Source organism: Pelodiscus sinensis, chromosome 2 (genome assembly GCF_052426305.1).
Source record: "Pelodiscus sinensis isolate ZL-2025 chromosome 2, ASM5242630v1, whole genome shotgun sequence".
Classification (NCBI taxonomy): domain Eukaryota; kingdom Metazoa; phylum Chordata; order Testudines; family Trionychidae; genus Pelodiscus; species Pelodiscus sinensis.
Window position 1 is genome coordinate 183,338,200 of NC_143053.1, and position 19,966 is coordinate 183,358,165.

The 19,966-nt window shown below is 44.0% G+C and overlaps 1 protein-coding gene across 4 annotated transcripts in view; it reads right to left on the reverse strand.

Annotated features, from left to right (window-relative positions):
- Window positions 1-210: 210 nt before the first annotated feature.
- The window catches only part of NEK11 (NIMA related kinase 11), a 214,479-nt gene continuing 194,723 nt past the window's right edge, over window positions 211-19,966 (reverse strand). For 2 of the 4 annotated variants that reach the window (XM_006117582.5, XM_089776601.1), the window contains one exon: window positions 213-5,421. In XM_006117582.5, the coding sequence (XP_006117644.3) occupies window positions 5,217-5,421 (205 nt within the window). In that variant the 3' untranslated portion in view covers window positions 213-5,216. Of the gene's footprint in view, window positions 5,422-19,966 lie in introns of all 4 variants that reach the window. The other 2 variants (XM_006117584.5, XM_089776602.1) reach the window with 2 other exon arrangements.

Sequence of the window (19,966 nt, forward strand, 5' to 3'; positions counted from 1 at the left end):
TGTGCAAGTGTTTACTAGATTTCGGCTAAAAAGAGCTAAGGACATAATCTTTTCTTAGTTTTAAACCTAAGTTGCAAATTACAGCACTGAGGGTGAGACTTTGGAACAGTGACTCATTGCGTGTTGTCTGATAGCTCTCAGGATGATGATGGGATAGATTTGATCTGTTTCCCTAGTTCCAGAAATATCTTACTAGACTAGCACAGAACTGTGCATAATTTCCCACTGACCTGTTTAGGGTAGAGAGTGGAAGTCAGCGGTGGGGCCAACAGCCACTGCTGGCCCTGGGGCAAGATGTTGGTGTGTGTGTATGGGGGGGGGGTGGAGCTGGCTTCGCACCCCTGGAAGGGGAAGGGCGGTCAGCCCTCAGCACCACTTAGACAATGGTGCACCCGCTTCCTGCCCCAGCTCTCAGACACGCTGGCAGCAATACAAAGGGGTCTGGGGCGCTGGCCATTGCTGCAGTAGCAACAGTGATGGCTCGGATCTCCAGGCCCCTTTGCAACTCCAGACCCGGGGGGCAATTGCCCCCTTTGTTTCCCCCTGCCAGCGGGCCTGGAAGCCAGTTAAATGTCTACATAGACTGGTATACTGCCCAGGACAGTCTCTAGTACCATGCCTGGTGCACGCTCACTCCCTTGCTCTCTCTTGCACTTCCAAGGCCCTAAAATTCTCTGATTTATTTTTCAATAAATCTTTAGTTAATTCAATCCTGACGTCTCCTTTGTGCTACATTCAATTATGCAAGAATGATGGAACCGATAACCTGAGTTTACCAGGCCTGTGTTTTAATTAATACTGTTGTATCTAACCCAGCCAGCATCACTGAAACAAATTCACCAGGGACTACTTCATCAGCCAAACGTGGCAAGGGTAGTTTTACCTGACATGACGTGACATGAGTCTGTGTACTCGAGGATGTACAAAGTGTCAATCCTCTTGATAGCTCACTGCATTTGTTTATATACATTACAGCTCCTAAAATCGCCATTTACCTCTTTGCATCCTGAAGTTGAACAAATACAGGCTACTTCTGACCAAAGCCCTATCGTTGCTCAGATTCTGGCTACAGGGTGGGAGGTTGAGGGGGCTAGCATATTTTTGTTCTTGGCTGGTTGGTTTCTTTATGTAGAATGGGATTTACTGCTGAATTTGGGGTTTAACTTGTATTTAATAAAACCTGTTTTGTTAGTGTTGTGAAAGTGTCTACATCCTCAGGATAGAAACTTTGGATATTCAAGAGAAATCTATAAATTACACTTTAAGCCCAAGAGGTATGAATAATGGACTATTAAAGTCCCTGTCAAGATGTCTAGATAATGATCCAGAAACTACACAGTCAATAAGTGAAGGAGAAAATTAAAGAAATATCTGATAAAATCCCAAAGTGCATATGTGGGTCCCTACAGGTATTTCCCACCTCTATTTAAAATCTGTATGTGATAGGTGGAGGCTACGAAGCCTTCAGCTTCTAGCCATCTGTCTTACGAGCACTCTCTCTTACTTAGTCTACTGCCATCACATTTGCTGAAACAAAAAAGAGGTTCTAAAGGAAACAGTGGCTGGGTTCTGATCTTCATTAAACTACATTTCGGAGGACCTCAGCTTTCATCCGCTCTCTTCTCTGCCCTTAGCCATAAAGAAACTGGGACAGACTCATGCAGAACTATGACAGTACACTAAGGTTTGCAGGTAAAATTTCTCCTTGTTCCCTTACTCACCCCTGGAAGAATGACAGCCATGGGCCGTGAAGATGGGAGTTAGTTGTTATGGAGGGGAAAGTGAAGAAGAGATCCTTAGGGCTCAAACTGTGACTTGGAAAACACGTCCCCCACAGGGGTAAGGAAATGATCAAAACAGCTTTACAAGCTATTATGCTCTTTTTTTTAATATACATCAAACAAAAAAATCCTCACATCAGAGAGAGATCATTTGCCTAGCCCAGAACATGATTTCCATACTTCAAAGATACACTCTTAATGATTTTCTAAGTGCTTGACTACTCCAGAGAGCCTCATTCACCACCTGCAGTTCTTTTTTCTTGCTGTTGGAAAACTTTGTTTCATAAAAAATGTCCTCTATTACTTACAGTCAGTTTTCAAGGTGTTGGGGTAACTTGCTTTGGGCCATGGCCAATTGGAATTATGTACGGCAGACAAAGTTGTCTCCCTTGGTCTACATTTTTGCCATATATGCATTATTGAGGAGTTGCTTTGCTTGCTAATTGGCTCTTGCAGTCCCCAGGTATTTCTCCCATATCCTTGGAAAAGTTGATGCCTGTGTTTTGAGGACTTCAGCCTTTAATAGAAATTATGTTCAGAATCAGAAGCCCAACCATTGTGGTGAAGGGACTCATACGTACCAAGCTAAATAATGTAAAAGGGCCATCAAGGAGTCCTGACCCAGATCTCCTACTTCATGCTGCAGCACAGTGTATGATCACAATCATTCCACGTGAGAAATAGGATTTTGAGAGCTACTTTTGTGACAGTTCAGCATGGAAGTGCTCCAAGTGCTTTGGGCCAGTTTCATTATAAAGCATGACTACTCTTTGTCCTTTTGACAGCATGTTGGGTGAGAGCTGCATTTCTGTGCAGGTTTATTGGCAACTCATGGGGTGATAGCACTGCAATCTTGTGGACAACTGCCAAACCTCTAGTTATTGCAGCTATTTAATTCTGGGTGGCAGCACAGGGCCCCAGACATCATTGTATCAAGTTGTACTCACCAATCAGTTCTGCCCTATGCATCATCACTAGTGTAGCCAGAAGACTCCAGCTGTCACTCTTCCAGTCCTGGCTGATTGCCCCTGTCATGATCTGACCTGAAGCCTGTACAATTCCATGGAAATGTTTTGAGTGGGCTCTGTGGGCCCTGGTAATATTACTATGCACAGCCAACTATTAAGACAGTTTATTTCATGATTTCATCTCCAAGCCACATCATACATGCTGGCTAAATGCAGGATGCCCCTTCTCTAAAACAGTTGGACATGTCAGATAACACATTAGACACAACCTTTCTGAGGACCAGCGGCAACAGGTGTCAAGGGACTATATTTTGGATTATTGAAGCATGTCTTGGTAGACAGACAAGTCAGATTTGCTTCCCATAGTCTCTCTGGATGAGGATTTGCATGCCCCTCAAAACAACTCTATGAACCAAAAGCTCCTTCCCTGTTACAACAAGATACACTGTGGTCAGGGACAGTTTGACGTGGATCTTACCATTAGGCTACATCTAGACTACAAGCCTCTTTCAAAAGAGGCTTTTATGAAAGAATCTTTCAAAAAAGCTTCCTTCAAAAGAGATCATTTAGACAGCAACCAGTATTTTCGAAAAAGAGAACCACTTTTTCAAAAGAGAGCACCCAGGAAGTCTGGATACTCTCTTTCGAAAAAGCGCTGTTTGTGTTCAATAACATCTTTTTTCAAAAGAGCACGTTTGAAAAAAGGCGTTATTCCTCATAAAATGAGGTTTTCCGTGGTCAAAAAAACTGCTGTGTTCTTTCAATTTAAGTTTGAAAGAACGTGGCAGCAGTCTAGACACAGGTGACGTTTTTTCGAAAAAAGGCCACTTTTTTTTTTTTTTAAAGAAAACCCTATAGTCTAGACACACCCTGGCTCCGTCTAGACTGCAAGCCTTTTTTGAAAAAGAGAATCTAGACTACAACCAGTACTTTCGAAAAAGCAAGCCACTTTTTTGAAAGAGAGCGCCCAGGCAGTCTGGATGCTCTCTTTCGAAAAAACACAGTTTGCATTACATAGCGCCTTTTTTCGAAAGAGCACGTTCGAAAAAAGGCATTCTTCCTCATAAAATGAGGATTTCCGCAGTAAAAAAAAATGCCACGTTCTTTCGATTTCATTTTGAAAGAATGCGGCAGCAGTCTGGACTCAGAGGAAGTTTTTTTTTTTTAATAAAAGGCCACTTTTTTGGAAAAAAACTATGCAATCTAGATACGCTCCCTGAGAGCTTCTTCCTGCCTCTGTGAACCTCCAGAACAAAAAGCATCCTATCTGTTAATGCACCGCTTTCTTGATCACCTTGATGACAGATGGATGCTTTTGATGTCCACAGACAATGCTGTCATGATAGACTGGCTTCATCACTTAATCAACACCTAATCACTGCTTGTGACATCAGTAGCCACATACCAGAAGTATCATTATTCCCATTTTACAGATTGGCAAATTGGAGAAAGGTTAATGGCTGCAGCTCCCATCCATAAGTACCTGTCCAAGATCAACTGCAATGATTTTGAAGGCCATTGCTGCCCACTCGCCACGTGAGCACATTTAAAGTACTGCAATGTACTGCACAAGAACAGGCAATGTAAGGGGTCTGATGATGGCTGGGGGCCTAAAGTGAATTTGGCTCCAGGCTCACATGAGAACCTGTTATACAGTATTGTACTTATTTTGTATTTAGAGCTTAACAGGTAATGGTAAAGGAGATCAGCATAGAGAACGAAAAGGGAAAACATTAGGAAGAGAAAGTTAAGCAGGCATAATGAATGGTGTGAGGGTTATCTGACATAACCAGAAGCATTGTGCATTTAGAGAAGGCAACACAAATATGGAGATAAAAAATGTTAAACACAATCTGTGGACAAGCCAACATGGATTTATTTTTCTATTGGTACATTATGAGACTGATCCAAAACCCACAGAAATTCCTCAAAACACTTCCATGGACTTCAGCAGGCTTCAGGTCAGACCTCATTTTGGTCTCCCGCTTTTGCATGGCTCTGTCAAAGGGCACACAAGTGAAATACAGGCCTTCAATAATGTAATAATTAATGTGTGTAATTTCTGATTACCAAGTAACCATATATACCCAGGTACACATGTGAGTATGTACGCACACACACACACACATCTAAGGCCAAATCCAGCAAAGCATTTATGTATGTGCTCAAATGTCTTGCTGGATCACAGCCCACTGCTGCTACCACTGAAACTGTTTGCAAAACTTTTACTGACCTCTCTGGGTCACTTATCATGCATCACTGAAATCAACAGGAACAAACCGTGGACGAAGAATCTGGACCTAAGGGAATACACTGCTTGATGCAATAAAACAAGTGAGTAAAAACAGACTGTCAGCACAATGTGCACCTCCCTGCCCTTAATAATGCAGTACTTGTTCGCTGGCCTGTAAGGGCGAAGCTCAGCATTTTCACATATCTCCAGTGTTTTCCGTTCCTGAGGCATATTTTATATTGGAGCATCTTGATCTAAGGCAAGCAGCTGTTTCTCAAAGTAAAGAAGTTGATCCACTTCAAAACAGTCACTTGCTCTAGCAACCACTTTCTCCAGGCATTCCCGGATCTCGTCTTCACTTGCATTCTGCTGTCTCGCTTTCTTGAGATTGTTGTAAACCTTTTCAAATACTTCTGCTCCCAGCTTCTGAATTGCTGATCTACAGACAAATGTTATGCAAAGGTTACTCACAGATTAATTCATTTCACATATTAACACATGTAGCATGAGACCTTGATCTGGTAAGTTACTGAACCTCTCAAACAAAATGGCTTTCTGCTCCAGAGCAATGTGGAACTATATACAGGCAGTCCCCGGGTTACGTACAAGATAGGGACTGTAGGTTTGTTCTTAAGTTGAATTTGTACGTAAGTCGGAACTGGCGTCCAGATTCAGCCGCTGGTCATTTTCAGCAGCAGCTGACTTGGGAACACCTGGGGTAGAGCAGCTGGGGTGCTGCCGGGTTGGTCCCCGCAGCGCTGAGGTGCGGTGGTGGGGGACCTACCCGGCAGTGCCCCAGCTGCTCTGTCCCAGGCGTCGTCGGCGAGAAAAGCCTGGTCTGCTGGGGGAGAGGGCGCACTAGCTGCACCCCCCCCCCCCGCCCCAGCAGACCAGGGAGACGCGGAGCAGCTTTTCTCGCCCCGGAGGACACGGGCGGCGGGACCACAGCACATCTGGGCGTCGTGCCGCTCCCGTCCTCCGGGGCGAGAAAAGCCCCGTTTGTAACTGCGGATCCGACATAAGTCAGATCTGCGTAACTTGGGGACTGCCTGTATACAATTTGCGTAGAATAACGCTCACTATGGAATTTCTCTATGGGCATTATCAATATGAAAGAAAGTCCCAAAATGAAGTCCTCGCACTACTGAAATCAGTGAGACTTTTGCCATCATCGTCAGTAAAGCCAGGATTTAACTCTTAATGGCTAATTTGATCAACTACTTTATAACATGTTTGCAGTGGAACAGTCACCCCCCCGCTGCAGGATAAAAAGAGTTAAAGATAGCCCTGGGAGAGGAGCCAATTAGAGTGAAGCTAGTGACTGCCAATCAGGACCCAGCTAGGCCTTATAAGAAGGACTCCTGGAGAGGGGGAACACCTCTTGGTTTCAGCTCTGGATGGAGAGAACCCAGCTGACTGCTAATAAGGTATCATGGACAGACCAGTGCTGGAGAAAGCAAGAGCAGGAAGGTAGCCAGGGCAGGCAAAGGTAGCAAGTCCTCAATCCCTTGCCAATGATGAGTGGCCATTTTAGACTGCAGTTTGCCCAAGGCAGGGTTAGAGGACAACTGGCAATGGGTCACTGAGGCAGGTGGGTACAGGGGGTTGGAGTTCTCTAAAGGGGAGTGTGGGGCACTGCTGCAGGGCTGTACCTTAAGGGCATGGCTCCGCAGACTGGGAGGGACATGATCCCTGATACAAGGTGGTGGAGAATGGACAACAGGTAACAGCGGGTGAGACATCAGCTGGAAAAGCTCCAGCACTGAGCTGAGCTAATTCCTAGCACGACCAGAGAGAGGCACCATGTCAGTGAGTGCTACAGCATTCTACAGTGATTCTAGTTCTTACATGCCTATTTACAGCCTCTGGATTTCCTAGCAAATACATTAAATAATATGCCACTGGCATATTGTGAACATTTGCTATTCATAAATCATTCCTTAACCACTTATCAAACAACTGTTGCACAGCATGCAATGAGAATGGAACAGTCATTCTTCTTCTGCTAAAACACTACTCTCCCGTTTTAATCAGAAGGGCTAGCTGTACTTTCATGATGAAAAATACACAGAATACACTAATACTAGTTAACACAAAAGTTCCAGTTAAAAATTCTAAGATTGCTCATCGAATTAAAAAAAAAACAGAGCAAAATTGTATAATGATGCATGTAAAAACCCACAAGTAACACACAGTGCTATAGTCAGGGGCATGCTACCAATATTTTAACAAGAGGATATTCTAAAGGTTGAACCTCCCTGGTCTGGCACCCTTGGGACCTGGACTAGGCCTGAACCAAGGAATTTTCTGGACCAGGAGAGGTCAATGTCAGCCCTTCTGCTGCTGCCCCCTGCAAGGCTCCTCTCTAATGAAAGCAGAGGAGGTGGCATTGATGAGGATGGATGGCGCTCAGAGTAAGAGTGAGGGTGGCTGTGGGGCCCCCACCACCGGTCACTGGCCTCTGCTCCTGACCACTGGCCGCAGGGGTCTGCAGCCCTGAGCTACTTTCCCTGTCCTCACTCCTCCCTTTTTCTGAGCTTGAACACCATAAATCAGCTATTTGTGGTACTCTGGAAGCTCTGGGAGGGTGGAGGAGGAGTATCTGAGCATGGAGCCCAGCATTTCCCCAAGTGCTCCTGCTGTGGAGCACCCATAGATGTCGAACTACACATGTTCCCAGATGACGGAAATCCAGACTATAAAGGTTCATTGTGCTGGAATTATTTATACTTTGTTCCTGAAAAATATGCTGAAACCTACAGTATAGCATGCAGCCTGAATAATTTTAAAAGAGGGGAGAATCCCTCAGAAGCAGCTCTGGAAATCACCCATTTAAGTGCAATCAGGTCCTTTTTTAAAGTAAATAACTGGCAGTGTTTTATTTGAAGAAGACTATGTGATTGTATGAGGCTGCATCATAATGCCTGAGTACAGCTGGACAGAAAGCTGCATGCGCAAACTTCTATTTATCATTTCTTTCCTTTTGTGCACTGACACGTGTAAGCTTAATGTTCGCTGAATGTATTTTGTTTGTTTTAATATCAGAGCTGCATGGTCTCCTGCCATTGACCAAAATAGCAGCTGGCCAAATGGGATTCCCTTGCAGAAATCCCTGACATTTGCTTGCATAACCCTCACTGAGTTCCATGAGCAGCAGTTGTGTAATGCAGCCTGTCCTCCCAATGGCATTTGTGTACCTTTGTCAGGATTTCAGTCATGAACAGATGCTACTGTGCTGAAGGGTTTTCCCTAGAAATTCATTCTGGCAGCCAGGCATTCTTCAATAAGGTTTCTTTATATATCTTAAGGGCTTTACCTGACATATTAATTTAATTGTCATATATTAAAATAAATTGGTAGTATTGTCCTTGGGGCCACTGTACTTGCATGTTCAACATACTTCTCTCTCCAGTGTCCTTCATCTGGAGAGCTGTCATTCATTTTACTCCCCAGGCTCTGCACATTCGATGCTCGGTACCTTTTATTGTTACAAATTCTTACACCAGAGATAAAATATCATTCAGCTAATAAAAAGTCTCATACACTAAAGAAATGACTTAGCAACCGTTTATAGGTTCTAGCAAGAATAAGTTTTGGTGTCCCTTGAATTTGGGACTTTGTCATCTGTTGTATCTGACACTTGCACCTTGGCAATCAGCACCCTCATGGCATCAGGAACATCTAATTTGTCCCTTCAATATTAGGTAGGAGCTACCTGCTGCCACTACAGGGCTGAGCGTGCCCTTTTATGTTTGCTGTCTGATAGGAGGAGGAATCATACTAGCACCATGGTGCTGGCACTAGTCATTTAAGCTGCAGCATTGCACATACAAGTAGGGTGTTCAGAAGTGGGCATCTAACTCCTCTCTTTTATATAAGGACAGCCGCAGTGCTAAGCCATGCTGCTAGCACCCCTGGCAGTGCTGATCACCCTCAACTGACAGCTAGCCGAAGGGACAGGAACAACTCCATAAGGTCAGTATTATCATGAAAAGGGGAATGGGGAAGGGTAAAGCACACAGAGCCCTAGTCTACACTAGGGAGTTATTTTGAAATAACCCCCCTTATTTCAAAATAATAGGCAGAGCATCCACACTACCAAGCATGTTATTTCAAAATAATGGGCTGGTTAATACAAAATCTGTACTCCTGCTTTCCTCAGGGAATAAGCTTATTTTGAAATAGTTATTTCATAGAATCATAGAATACTAGGACTGGAAGGGACCTCGAGAGGTCATCGAGTCCAGTCCCCTGCCCTCATGGCAGGACCAAGTACTGACTAGACCATCCCTGATAGACATTTATCTAACCTACTCTTAAATATCTCCAGAGATGGGGATTCCACAACCTCCCTGGGCAATTTATTCCAGTGTTTGACTACCCTGACAGTAAGGAACTTTTTCCTGATGTCCAACCTAAACCTCCCTTGCTGCAGTTTAAGCCCATTGCCTCTTGTTCTAACCTCAGAGGCCAAGATGAACAAGTATTCTCCCTCCTCCTTATGACACCCTCTTTTAGATACCTGAAAATGGCTATCATGTCCCCCTCAGTCTTCTCTTTTCTAAACTAAACAAACCCAATCCTTTCAGCTTTCCTTCATAGGTCATGTTCTCTAGACCTTTAATCATTCTTGTTGCTTTTCTCTGGACCCTCTCCAATTTCTCCACATCTTTCTTGAAATGCGGTGCCCAGAACTGGACACAATACTCCAACTGCGGCCTTATCAGTGCAGAGTAGAGCGGAAGAATGACTTCTCATGTCTTGCTCACAACAACACACCTGTTAATGCATCCCAGAATCATGTTTGCGTTTTTTGCAACAGCATCACAGTGCTGACTCATATTCAGCTTGTGGTCCACTATAACCCCTAGATCCCTTTCTGCCATACTCCTTCCTAGACAGTCGCTTCCCATTCTGTATGTGTGAAACTGATTGTTCCTTCCTAAGTGGAGCACTTTGCATTTGCCTTTATTAAACTTCATCGGCTGCGTCTAGATTGGCATGATTTTCTGGAAATGCTTTTAACGGAAAAGTTTTCTGTTAAAAGCATTTTCGGAACAGAGCATCTAGATTGGCACGGACGCTCTTCCACAAAAGTACTTTTTGCGGAAAAGCGTCTGTGCCAATCTAGACGCACTTTCCCGCAAAAAGCCCCGATCGCCATTTTCACAATCGGGGCTTTTTTGCGGAAAATAAATCTGAGCTGTCTACACTGGCCCTTTTGCGCAAAAGCTTTGCGCAAAAGGAACTTTTGCCTGAACGTGAGCAGAATAGTATTTCCGCAAGAAGCACTGATTTCTTACAGTAGGAAGTCAGGGCTTTTGTGGAAATTCAAGTGGCCAGTGTAGACAGCTGGCAAGTTTTTCCGGAAAAGTGGCTGATTTTCCGGAAAAACTGGCCAGTCTAGACACAGCCCATCCTGTTTACCTCAGATCATTTCTCCAATTTGTCCAGATCATTTTGAATTATGACCCTATCCTCCAGAACAGTTGCAACCCCTCCCAGTTTAGTATCATCTGCAAACTTAATAAGCGTACTTTCTATGCCAGTATCTAAATCGTTGATGAAGATTTCAGGAGTTATGATTTCAAAAGTAGTTATTTTGAAATAATTTCCTAGTGTAGACATGCTTAAACAGAGAAAACAGCTTTTTGCATAATATCATGGTACTGTTTGAAGTATGTCCACAGGACAATCAATATCCCCCCCAATACTCTAGCACTAAATACTAAGATCCCAGATGGGCCAGGATTCTACACTACTCTTGAATTCCCATTTAATGTGAATTCTTCTGGCTTTCTCGACAAGCAGTAATGGCTGTTACATTTTTTTTTTAAAGTTGCTTACCATTTATATCTTTTTGTTTGAGTGTAACTGGAAACACTAAGTATCCTCATTAGCATATAAAAGATTCCCCAAAATCATAGAATTTATGCACTGCAAACCCTACAAATGGCACAAGTCCCTGTACTTTTAAAAGGTTTCTTAACTGAAGAATGTTATTACTGGTTTGATCTGGCACAACCAGAGCCGAACACCTCCTCCCCACTTCCATCCGGCTATGACTTTGTTCCTTCCACGTTGTTCATTCCCACTTCAGTCCTGCCTTTCAACTGTCTGTTGTCTTCCCTGGCTGATTCCTGACACAAGAGGTGGTTTAGGAACGGACAGCAGGTAGAAGTGGGACAAAGCTTAGGTTGGAACGGGACCAGTCTGGAGTCCCTACAGGTGCAAGATCTGACCCATCCTTGTCTCTCAGGGCTAAAAACCCTCACTCAACTCCTGCCACTAGCACCCATTTATAAAGAAATTAAAATTTTGTAAACTAGCCACTGCTCAGATTAGCTAGCACTTTGTAAAGTGCTTCCTGGGGCTTTTCTGATTTCAAAGCATTAAACAGGGTTTCCTTTTGAAAATAACAAATATCTTAGCTCATCTTCTGCAGCAATATTTCAGCACTTACATCTAGGGATTATTATAAATTAATGAAAAAAATTCTGAACAGATTCCTACTGCATCAATCCTTTTAATGACTGCTCTCTTCCTCCTAAAGGAACATGTTTAATTCTTTGCCCTTCCCATCTATTTAGAGAGGTGAAATGAAGTGAATGAGCACTTTGGGAGCCCTGGAGTCTGCTAATAAATGTGACCTGTGGACTATATCTTTTCTGTTTAGGTTGAGAGAGCATGCACATTAGCATCCAAGAAAGCTAATCTGTATAAAATTCGTACCAATGGGATTAAGGCACAAATGTTGAAAGCTGACAACAAGGGAGCATGTGTCAAAATTTTTAACATCTGCTTCCTCTAGAGAAATCATTAGGTGCCATTTGTACTTGAGATCCTAGGAAAAGACAACTGTCATATAGTACATTTCCTAGGAGCATAAGGGGGATGTGGTATGGGAATCTAAGCCAGAAAATGTCAAATAGATTTTAAGACCCAATTTCAAAAATCAGGAGCAACTCCTCTGCAACCAAAAGATTTACATTGGTGTAAAACTCATCTGACACCAGAATCAAGATCATTGGAGCCGATATCAATAATATTCTCTTTGTAGCTCTGTATCAAAGTATGCTAGTGTTAGTTTTTGCATCCAAGTAGTTATGGCAATTGTGCATTCAAATAAGAACTTGAACGTCTAAAGTTTAAATGTGCAATTGGTGTATACATATGGAGGTCACACTAACAAAGATAGAGAGGTATGTGCACACTCATACATTTTGCACACTATTATCAACCTTATTTTCTAATAATCTGGCATCCAGTATCATTACATTATTTATTATTTCATTCACCTGCAAACCCTGTAATTCTCCCCAGTAATGGTATCATCACTTTATATTTCAGGCAAGCATTATTATTTGTATTACCATAACACGTAGGAACTCTGGTCATGTGCTAGCCGCCATACAAATGCAAACCAATATGCACTCCCTGCCTCAAGAGCGACAGTAGTATCAACCAAGTGCTATTAATAGTGTCTTCTACTATTAGACCTTTGTTACTGGGCTGGCTCATCACAAGCCATAAATTACTGTTGTTCCATGAAAGTCAATGGAGTTATGACAATTTATGGCAGCTGAGAATCTGGCCCAGTGTTATAGTTATTACTGAATTTACCAAATTAAAACTGGGCCATACCTGTGAACCCAAATGTACAAAATGGAATTAATGATGCAAAATTTTAATTTTTTTTAAAGCGCCAGTTTATTTTCTGACTAATTCATCTCATGTGATAGATTACAGTGGGTCTCTCTCTGGCATTACGTGACCCACCATTATCCTACAAAGTATTAATCATGGGTGTGCTCACAGCAATCTGTGATGTTTACAAATCTTCCCCCAGGCTATGAAAGTTACCATTAGTGAGCAACTGTGAGTCTGTATCTTGATGACAGAAAAGGATTGTGTTACTAACTCACCATTAACATTTTCCTGCTGGTCTAGGTTCAATTACGATAGAGCTGTGATCCCCTCCACTCCCTCCCCCCCCCCCCCACACACATTGTGAAGTTTGGCTTATGAATATAAATATGCACAACTCGAAGATGCTTTCAACAAAATACCTTATGTAACCTATCAATTTTGCAGTTACAATGTGCTGGCTGGCTGTGTATATCCTATTTTGGTGCATGCATCATTCTTGTGTGTAAAGTGAGAAATATGAAGTATAAGACTATTTATAGTTTAAACGTGCTAATGAGACCCAGTACTGCTTCCCCACCCCCATCCGGCAGCCTTAATGACTTGATCAACTTAATAACTTCTAAACAGCCTTGTTTGTCCTGTAAGTCCAAAGGGGATTGAACTAGTAAGGCGTGACCATGCCACCTGATACTGGGACTCCATTTTGACCCTGGTGGTTTCCATAGAAGGGGAGAATGTAGAACAAAAAGTTTCCACCTTGGGGGAAAAGACTATCAGCCCTTTGTCTTTGGATTGGCTGGAAAACCCTGGAAGGGTACAAAGGGCTAGGGACCCAAGTCAGGGTAAAAGAATTTCTGACTTGATGATTATACCTAGGACAAGAACAGCTCATTAGGATAAGAATCTACTTGCAACAGGTTTTTTAGGGCATTAACACTAGCTATGCATTTTCTTTTCCTTATAACTTAGTAACTCACTTTGATCTGTCATCACTTGCAACCACTTAAATCCTACTGTTTGTACTTAATAAAACCACTTTTGTTCACTAGCAGGCCCAGTGTAAATGGGGGGGGGGGAGGCAGGGGAAGGAGAGGAGGGGAATGACCAGTGTCCATTTCTCTCTTTCATTGATAAAGACTAAGAGCACAAACATTTTCATGGCTTCCTTTGTGCAAAGCAGTGCGACCAGGGGAGCGAAGCGGACAGGGGACTGCAGACAGGGGAGTTGAAGAGGGAGAGCAAAGCGACCCCACCGCCGAAGAGGCTACCCGGTGAGAGTACAAGCTGTGGTGTGAGTGTGTGCCTGTGCCTGACTGTTTGAATTTTACAGTTTGAAGTGTGAATTGAGAGTCTGATTCCAGGTGAGTGCTAGCAGTTTCAGTTTCAGCTTCTGTGGCAGTTGGGACTGAGAGCCTGCCATTGTTTCCTTGATTGCCTCTGATTAGCCTCAGGCTCAGCCTTCCCCTGTGTGACTCAGAAGGGGGCAGGCCTGACCTAGGCAAGCAGGCTTTAAAAAGCCAGAGCAGTGCGACCAGGGGAGCGAAGCGGACTGCAGACAGGGGAGTTGAAGAGGGAGTTGGGCAGAGGGAGTGACTGATGGTGATGAAGACCCGTAGCACTTGTGCCAGTACTTCTCCTGTCTCCTCCACCTGTGCCTGTATCCAGACAGAGAACCTGAGCATGGATGCCTCTACCCAGGTCTTGGTGTGGTCTTGCTGTATTTGTGGCTTGCAATTCCCACTGAGTGATCTCCAGGCTGGGGGAGACAACCGTTGTGAAAGGTGCCTGCTGGTGGAATCTCTCAGGCAGCAGGTGGGAGAGCTACAGGAGGAGGTGGCCAGGCTGAGGAGCATTCGAAGCCATGAGGAATTCCTGGACAGTATTCCTGTGGAGTCCACGGAGGTCACTGTCCTAGGATGTGGGACTGTTGACCAGCCACTTATGGAGGAGGCAGTGGTGCAGGGTGAGCACTGGCAGCTGGTTACTTCCGGCAGCAGGCAGTGTTCCACCCCTGCTCCTAACCCTCCCACTGTGTTGTTACATAACCGTTACACTTTACTTTCAGCAGGAGACAAGGAGTCACTCCCCACGGTGGAGGAGACCAGGCCTTGCACCACCAAGGTTGAGCAGTCTCCTGCCACCACTGCGAGGAGGAAACGTAGAGTAGTCGTGGTTGGAGACTCTCTTCTGAGGGGAACGGAGGCACCCATCTGTCGCCCTGACAGCTCATCTCGAGAGGTATGCTGTCTGCCAGGGGCCCGTATCCGAGATGTTACGGAGGCATTGTCGAGGATTATCCGGCCCTCTGACTACTACCCCATGCTACTCATCCACGTGGGCACAAATGATACTGCCAGGTGTGACACTGAGCGGATCAAGTGTGACTACAGGGCTTTGGGAGTACGGGTGAAGGAGTTTGGAGCGCAGGTGGTATTCTCTTCTATCCTTCCTGTCAAAGGTAGGGGCCCGGGCAGAGAGAGGTGCATCCTGGAGGTGAATGCCTGGCTGCGACGATGGTGTCGCCAGGAGGGATTCGGCTTCCTTGATCACGGTGTGCTCTTCCAGGAAGGACTGCTTGGCGGAGATGGAGTTCACCTTTCCAGGAGCGGGAAGGCCTTGTTTGGACACAGACTGGCTAACCTTGTGAGGAGGGCTTTAAACTAGGTTTGTCAGGGGCAGGTGAGCAAAGCCCACAGGTAAGTGCTGAATGTGCGGGACTGGGAGATGGGTTGGAAATGGGGGGGACTACGGCCTATAATGGCAAGGAGAAAGGAGGGTCAGGGCACAACAGGGAGGCAAGATCAAATCAGTATCTTAGATGCCTATATACAAATGCGAGAAGTATGGGTAATAAGCAGGAAGAACTGGAATTGCTAACCAATAAATACAACTATGATATCATTGGTATTACAGAAACCTGGTGGGATGGGACGCATGATTGGAATGTTGGTATGGAAGGGTACGGCTTGCTCAGGAAGGACAGACAGGGAAAAAAGGGAGGAGGGGTTGCCTTGTATATTAAAAATGTACACACTTGGACTGAAGTGGAGATGAACGTAGGAGATAGCTGTGTAGAGAGTCTCTGGGTTAAGCTAAAAGGGGTAAAAAACGAGGGTGATATCATGCTAGGAGTCTACTACAGGCCACCTAGCCAGGTGGAAGAGATGGATGAGGCCTTTTTTAAACAATTAACAAAACTATCCAAAGCCCAAGATTTGGTGGTGATGGGGGACTTCAACTATCCAGACATATGTTGGGAAACTAACACAGCGAGGCACAGGCTATCCAATAAGTTTCTGGACTGCATTGGAGACAACTTTCTGTTTCAGAAGGTTGAAAAAGCTACCAGAGGAGAAGCTGTTCTGGATTTGGTTTTAACAAATAGGGAGGAACTAGTTGAGAACTTGAAAGTGGAAGACAGTATAGGGGACAGTGATCACGAAATAATAGAGTTCATGATCTTAAGGAAAGGTAGAAGGGAGACCAGCACAATTGAGGTTATGGATTTCAGGAAGGCAGATTTTGATAAGCTCAGAGAACTTGTAGGTAAGGTCCCATGGGAAGCAAGACTGAAGGGAAAAACAACTGAGGAGAGTTGGAAGTATTTCAAAGGGACGTTGTTAAGGGCCCAAAAGCAAACAATTCCGCTGTGTAGGAAAGATAGAAAATATGGCAAAAGACCAGCTTGGCTTAACAAGGAGATCTTGCATGATCTCAAAATAAAAAAGGAGTCATATAAAAAATGGAAACTAGGACAACTAACAAAGGAGGAATATAGGCAAGCAACACGGGAATGCAGGGGCAAGATTAGAAAGGCAAAGGCACAAAATGAGATCAAACTAGCTACAGGCATAAAGGGAAACAAGAAGACCTTTTATAAATACATTAAAAGCAAGAGGAAGACCAAGGACAGGGTAGGCCCACTGCTTAGCGAGGAGGGAGAAGCAGTAACAGGGAACTTGGAAATGGCGGAGATGCTCAATGACTTCTTTGTTTCGGTCTTCACCGAGAAGTCTGGAGGTGTGCCTAACGTAGTGAATACAAGCAGAGAGAGGGTAAGTTTAGAAGATAGGATACACAAAGAACAAGTTAAAAATCACTTAGGAAAGTTAGATGTCAGCAAGTCACCAGGTCCTGATGAAATGCATCCCAGGATACTCAAGGAGCTGATAGAGGAGGTATCTGAGCCTTTAGCTATGATCTTTGAAAAATCATGGCAGACAGGGGAGATTCCAGAAGACTGGAAAAGGGCAAATATTGTGCCCATCTATAAAAAGGGGAATAAGAACAACCCAGGAAATTATAGACCGGTCAGTTTAACGTCTGTCCCAGGGAAGATAATGGAGCAGGTAATTAAGGAAATCGTATGCAAACACTTGGAAAGTAATAAAGTGATAGGGAATAGCCAGCATGGGTTTGTGAAGAACAAGTCATGCCAAACTAATCTGATAGCTTTCTTTGATAAGATAACGAGCCTTGTGGATAAGGGAGAAGCGGTGGATGTCATATACCTAGACTTTAGTAAGGCATTTGATACGGTCTCGCATGATATTCTTATTGATAAACTAGGCAAATATAACTTAGATAGGGCCACGATAAGGTGGGTGCATAATTGGCTGGATAACCGTAGTCAGAGAGTTGTTGTTAACGGTTCTAAATCCTGCTGGAAAGGGATAACAAGTGGAGTTCCTCAAGGGTCTGTTTTGGGACCCGTACTGTTCAATATCTTCATCAATGATGTAGATATTGGGATAGAGAGTACTCTTATTAAGTTTGCAGATGATACCAAACTGGGTGGGGTTGCGACTTCTTTGGAGGATAGGGACATAATTCAAAATGACCTTAGCAAGTTAGAGAAATGGTCAGAGGTAAACAGGATGAGGTTTAATAAAGAGAAATGCAAAGTGCTCCACTTAGGAAGGAACAATCAGTTCCATACATACAAGATGGGAAGCGACTGTCTAGGAAGGAGCATGGCGGAAAGGGATCTAGGGGTCATAGTGGACCACAAGTTGAATATGAGTCAACAGTGTGATGCTGTTGCAAAAAAAGCAAATATGATTCTAGGTTGTATCAACAGGTGTGTTGTAAGCAAAACTCGTAAAGTCATTCTGCCGCTCTATTCTGCACTAGTTAGGCCTCAGCTGGAGTACTGTGTCCAGTTCTGGGCGCCACATTTCAAGAAAGATGTGGAGAAATTGGAAAGGGTACAGAGAAGAGCGACAAGAATGATTAAAGGTCTAGAGAACATGACCTATGAAGCCAGGCTTCATGAACTGGGCTTGTTTAGTTTGGAAAAAAGAAGATTAAGGGGGGACATGATAGCGGTTTTCAAATATCTAAAAGGGTGTCACAAGGAGGAAGGCGAAAATTTGTTCCTCTTGGTTTCTGAGGACAGGACAAGGAGTAATGGGCTTAAAGTGCAGCAGGGGAGGTTTAGATTGGACATTAGGAAAAAATTCCTAACTGTCAGGGTGGTCAAATATTGGAATAAATTGCCAAGGGAGGTGGTGGAATCTCCCTCTCTGGAGATATTTAAGAACAGGTTAGATAGACATCTGTCAGGGATGGTGTAGACGGAGCTTGATCCTGCCTTGAGGGCGGGGGGCTGGACTCGATGACCTCTCGAGGTCCCTTCCAGTCCTATTATTATTCTATGAAACTTTTATTCAGAGAAAGGTGGATTTATTTGGGATTTTGATCCCCTTTGGGGACTGGTTTCTTGGATGCTGTGCTCTAGAACTGCATTCTCCCAGAACTGAAGTGGTTCAGTGTCTACATTGCAATTCACAGAGTAGTAACCCCAACTCTGTGCCTTGTCTGGGGGAGACCAGAAGATTTAGTCCAGCAGGACAGGGTGGTGGGGAGCCCCAGAGAAAAACAAGGTGGGTAGCAGTGGCAAGATCAGCACACCAGGGAACAATCCCAAGGATACTTCTGAGATCACCATCCACCACAATATCTACCACTATTTATCACTGACAAAAGCTGCAAAGTAAGATTAATGCTTAGACTCACCACTCCTCTGTGGATGTTAACAGCAGGGCTAATATTTCTCAACAGCTTATCGTGTGTAATACAACTATGGGAGATTTCTGCAGCTAAGGTGTTTTTCAGTTTCTTGCTTCCAAATTTCTTGGAAATGGCATCGCAGCAACTACTAAACCCCATATTCTTTTCCTTTGCTACCAAGAGAAGTAGCGGTATTTTTGCTTCTAAAAACAGTAGTTTTCACTAATCCCTTTCAGAAACTGTACTCTGGGTTACTAAAGGATATGCTGCACTCTCATTTCTGAGTGAGATATCAGAATAATGAAATGGGGAAGAAAGTGCTCATATAGTTGATACACATCAACAATAATATTTCATCTACATCCTTCCTAGAGAGTGTGCAGCACAGCTCCTGAATAAGTTGTAGGAAATTCAATTACTGCAAAATGCAAACTGTATTTCATGTCAAACCCTGTGTAAACATTAATCAGCCTTCTGGGCGTAGAAAATAAAAGCACTCAGCTGATGTTTATTTCTGTATATGAAATGTTAGAAGGCAGCTTGGGATCACATAGTAAAATGTATCAATACAACTTTTAAAACAGATGGCAGGGACGGCTCATAGATTCTAAAGGCATCTAGCGCCATGGAAGCCAATACCAAGCACTTCACCCCATGGACTGTCCCTAAGGGCCCTGGTCTTTCACCTGCACTAGTCTACACTGCAGGGTTTTTGCACAAATCGTCTTTTGCGGAAGAGTTCTTGCACAAAAACTTCTTGCGCAAAAGCACATCCACACCTCAAAACACATCGCTTTTGCGCAAGAGAGCGTCCACACTGCATGGACACTCTTGCACAAGAAAGCTCTGATGGCCCTTCACAGAATGGCCATCAGAGTACCTGTGCTTTTTTGGATAGGCTCTATTTGTGCAAGAAACCCCTGCGGAGTGTCCACACATGCCTTTTTGTGCAACAGCTGTAGCACAAAAAGGAGTTATGCCTCATAGACGGAGGCTTATCTACACCACAAAAAGCCCTCAGTTCTGCTGTTTTACTGTCGATTTACTTGCGCTAAAGCACGCTTGAAGTGTGGACGCTCCGTGGATTTTTGTGCAAAAACTGGTTGTTTTTGCGCAAAAAACCTTATAAGGTAGACATAGCCTAGGTGTATGATACCAAAGGACCTACAAGTCTCTAGGGAACTTGAGGCCTCTCTGCTGTTGGGGAAGATATAGTTTTCCTGGTATGGAACAAGAGAATTTCACCAATACCAGTAGCATCTCCAGTATGGACGATAAGAGTCTAACCCCAAACAGAAAGGGCAGCTATCATCAAAGGAAAA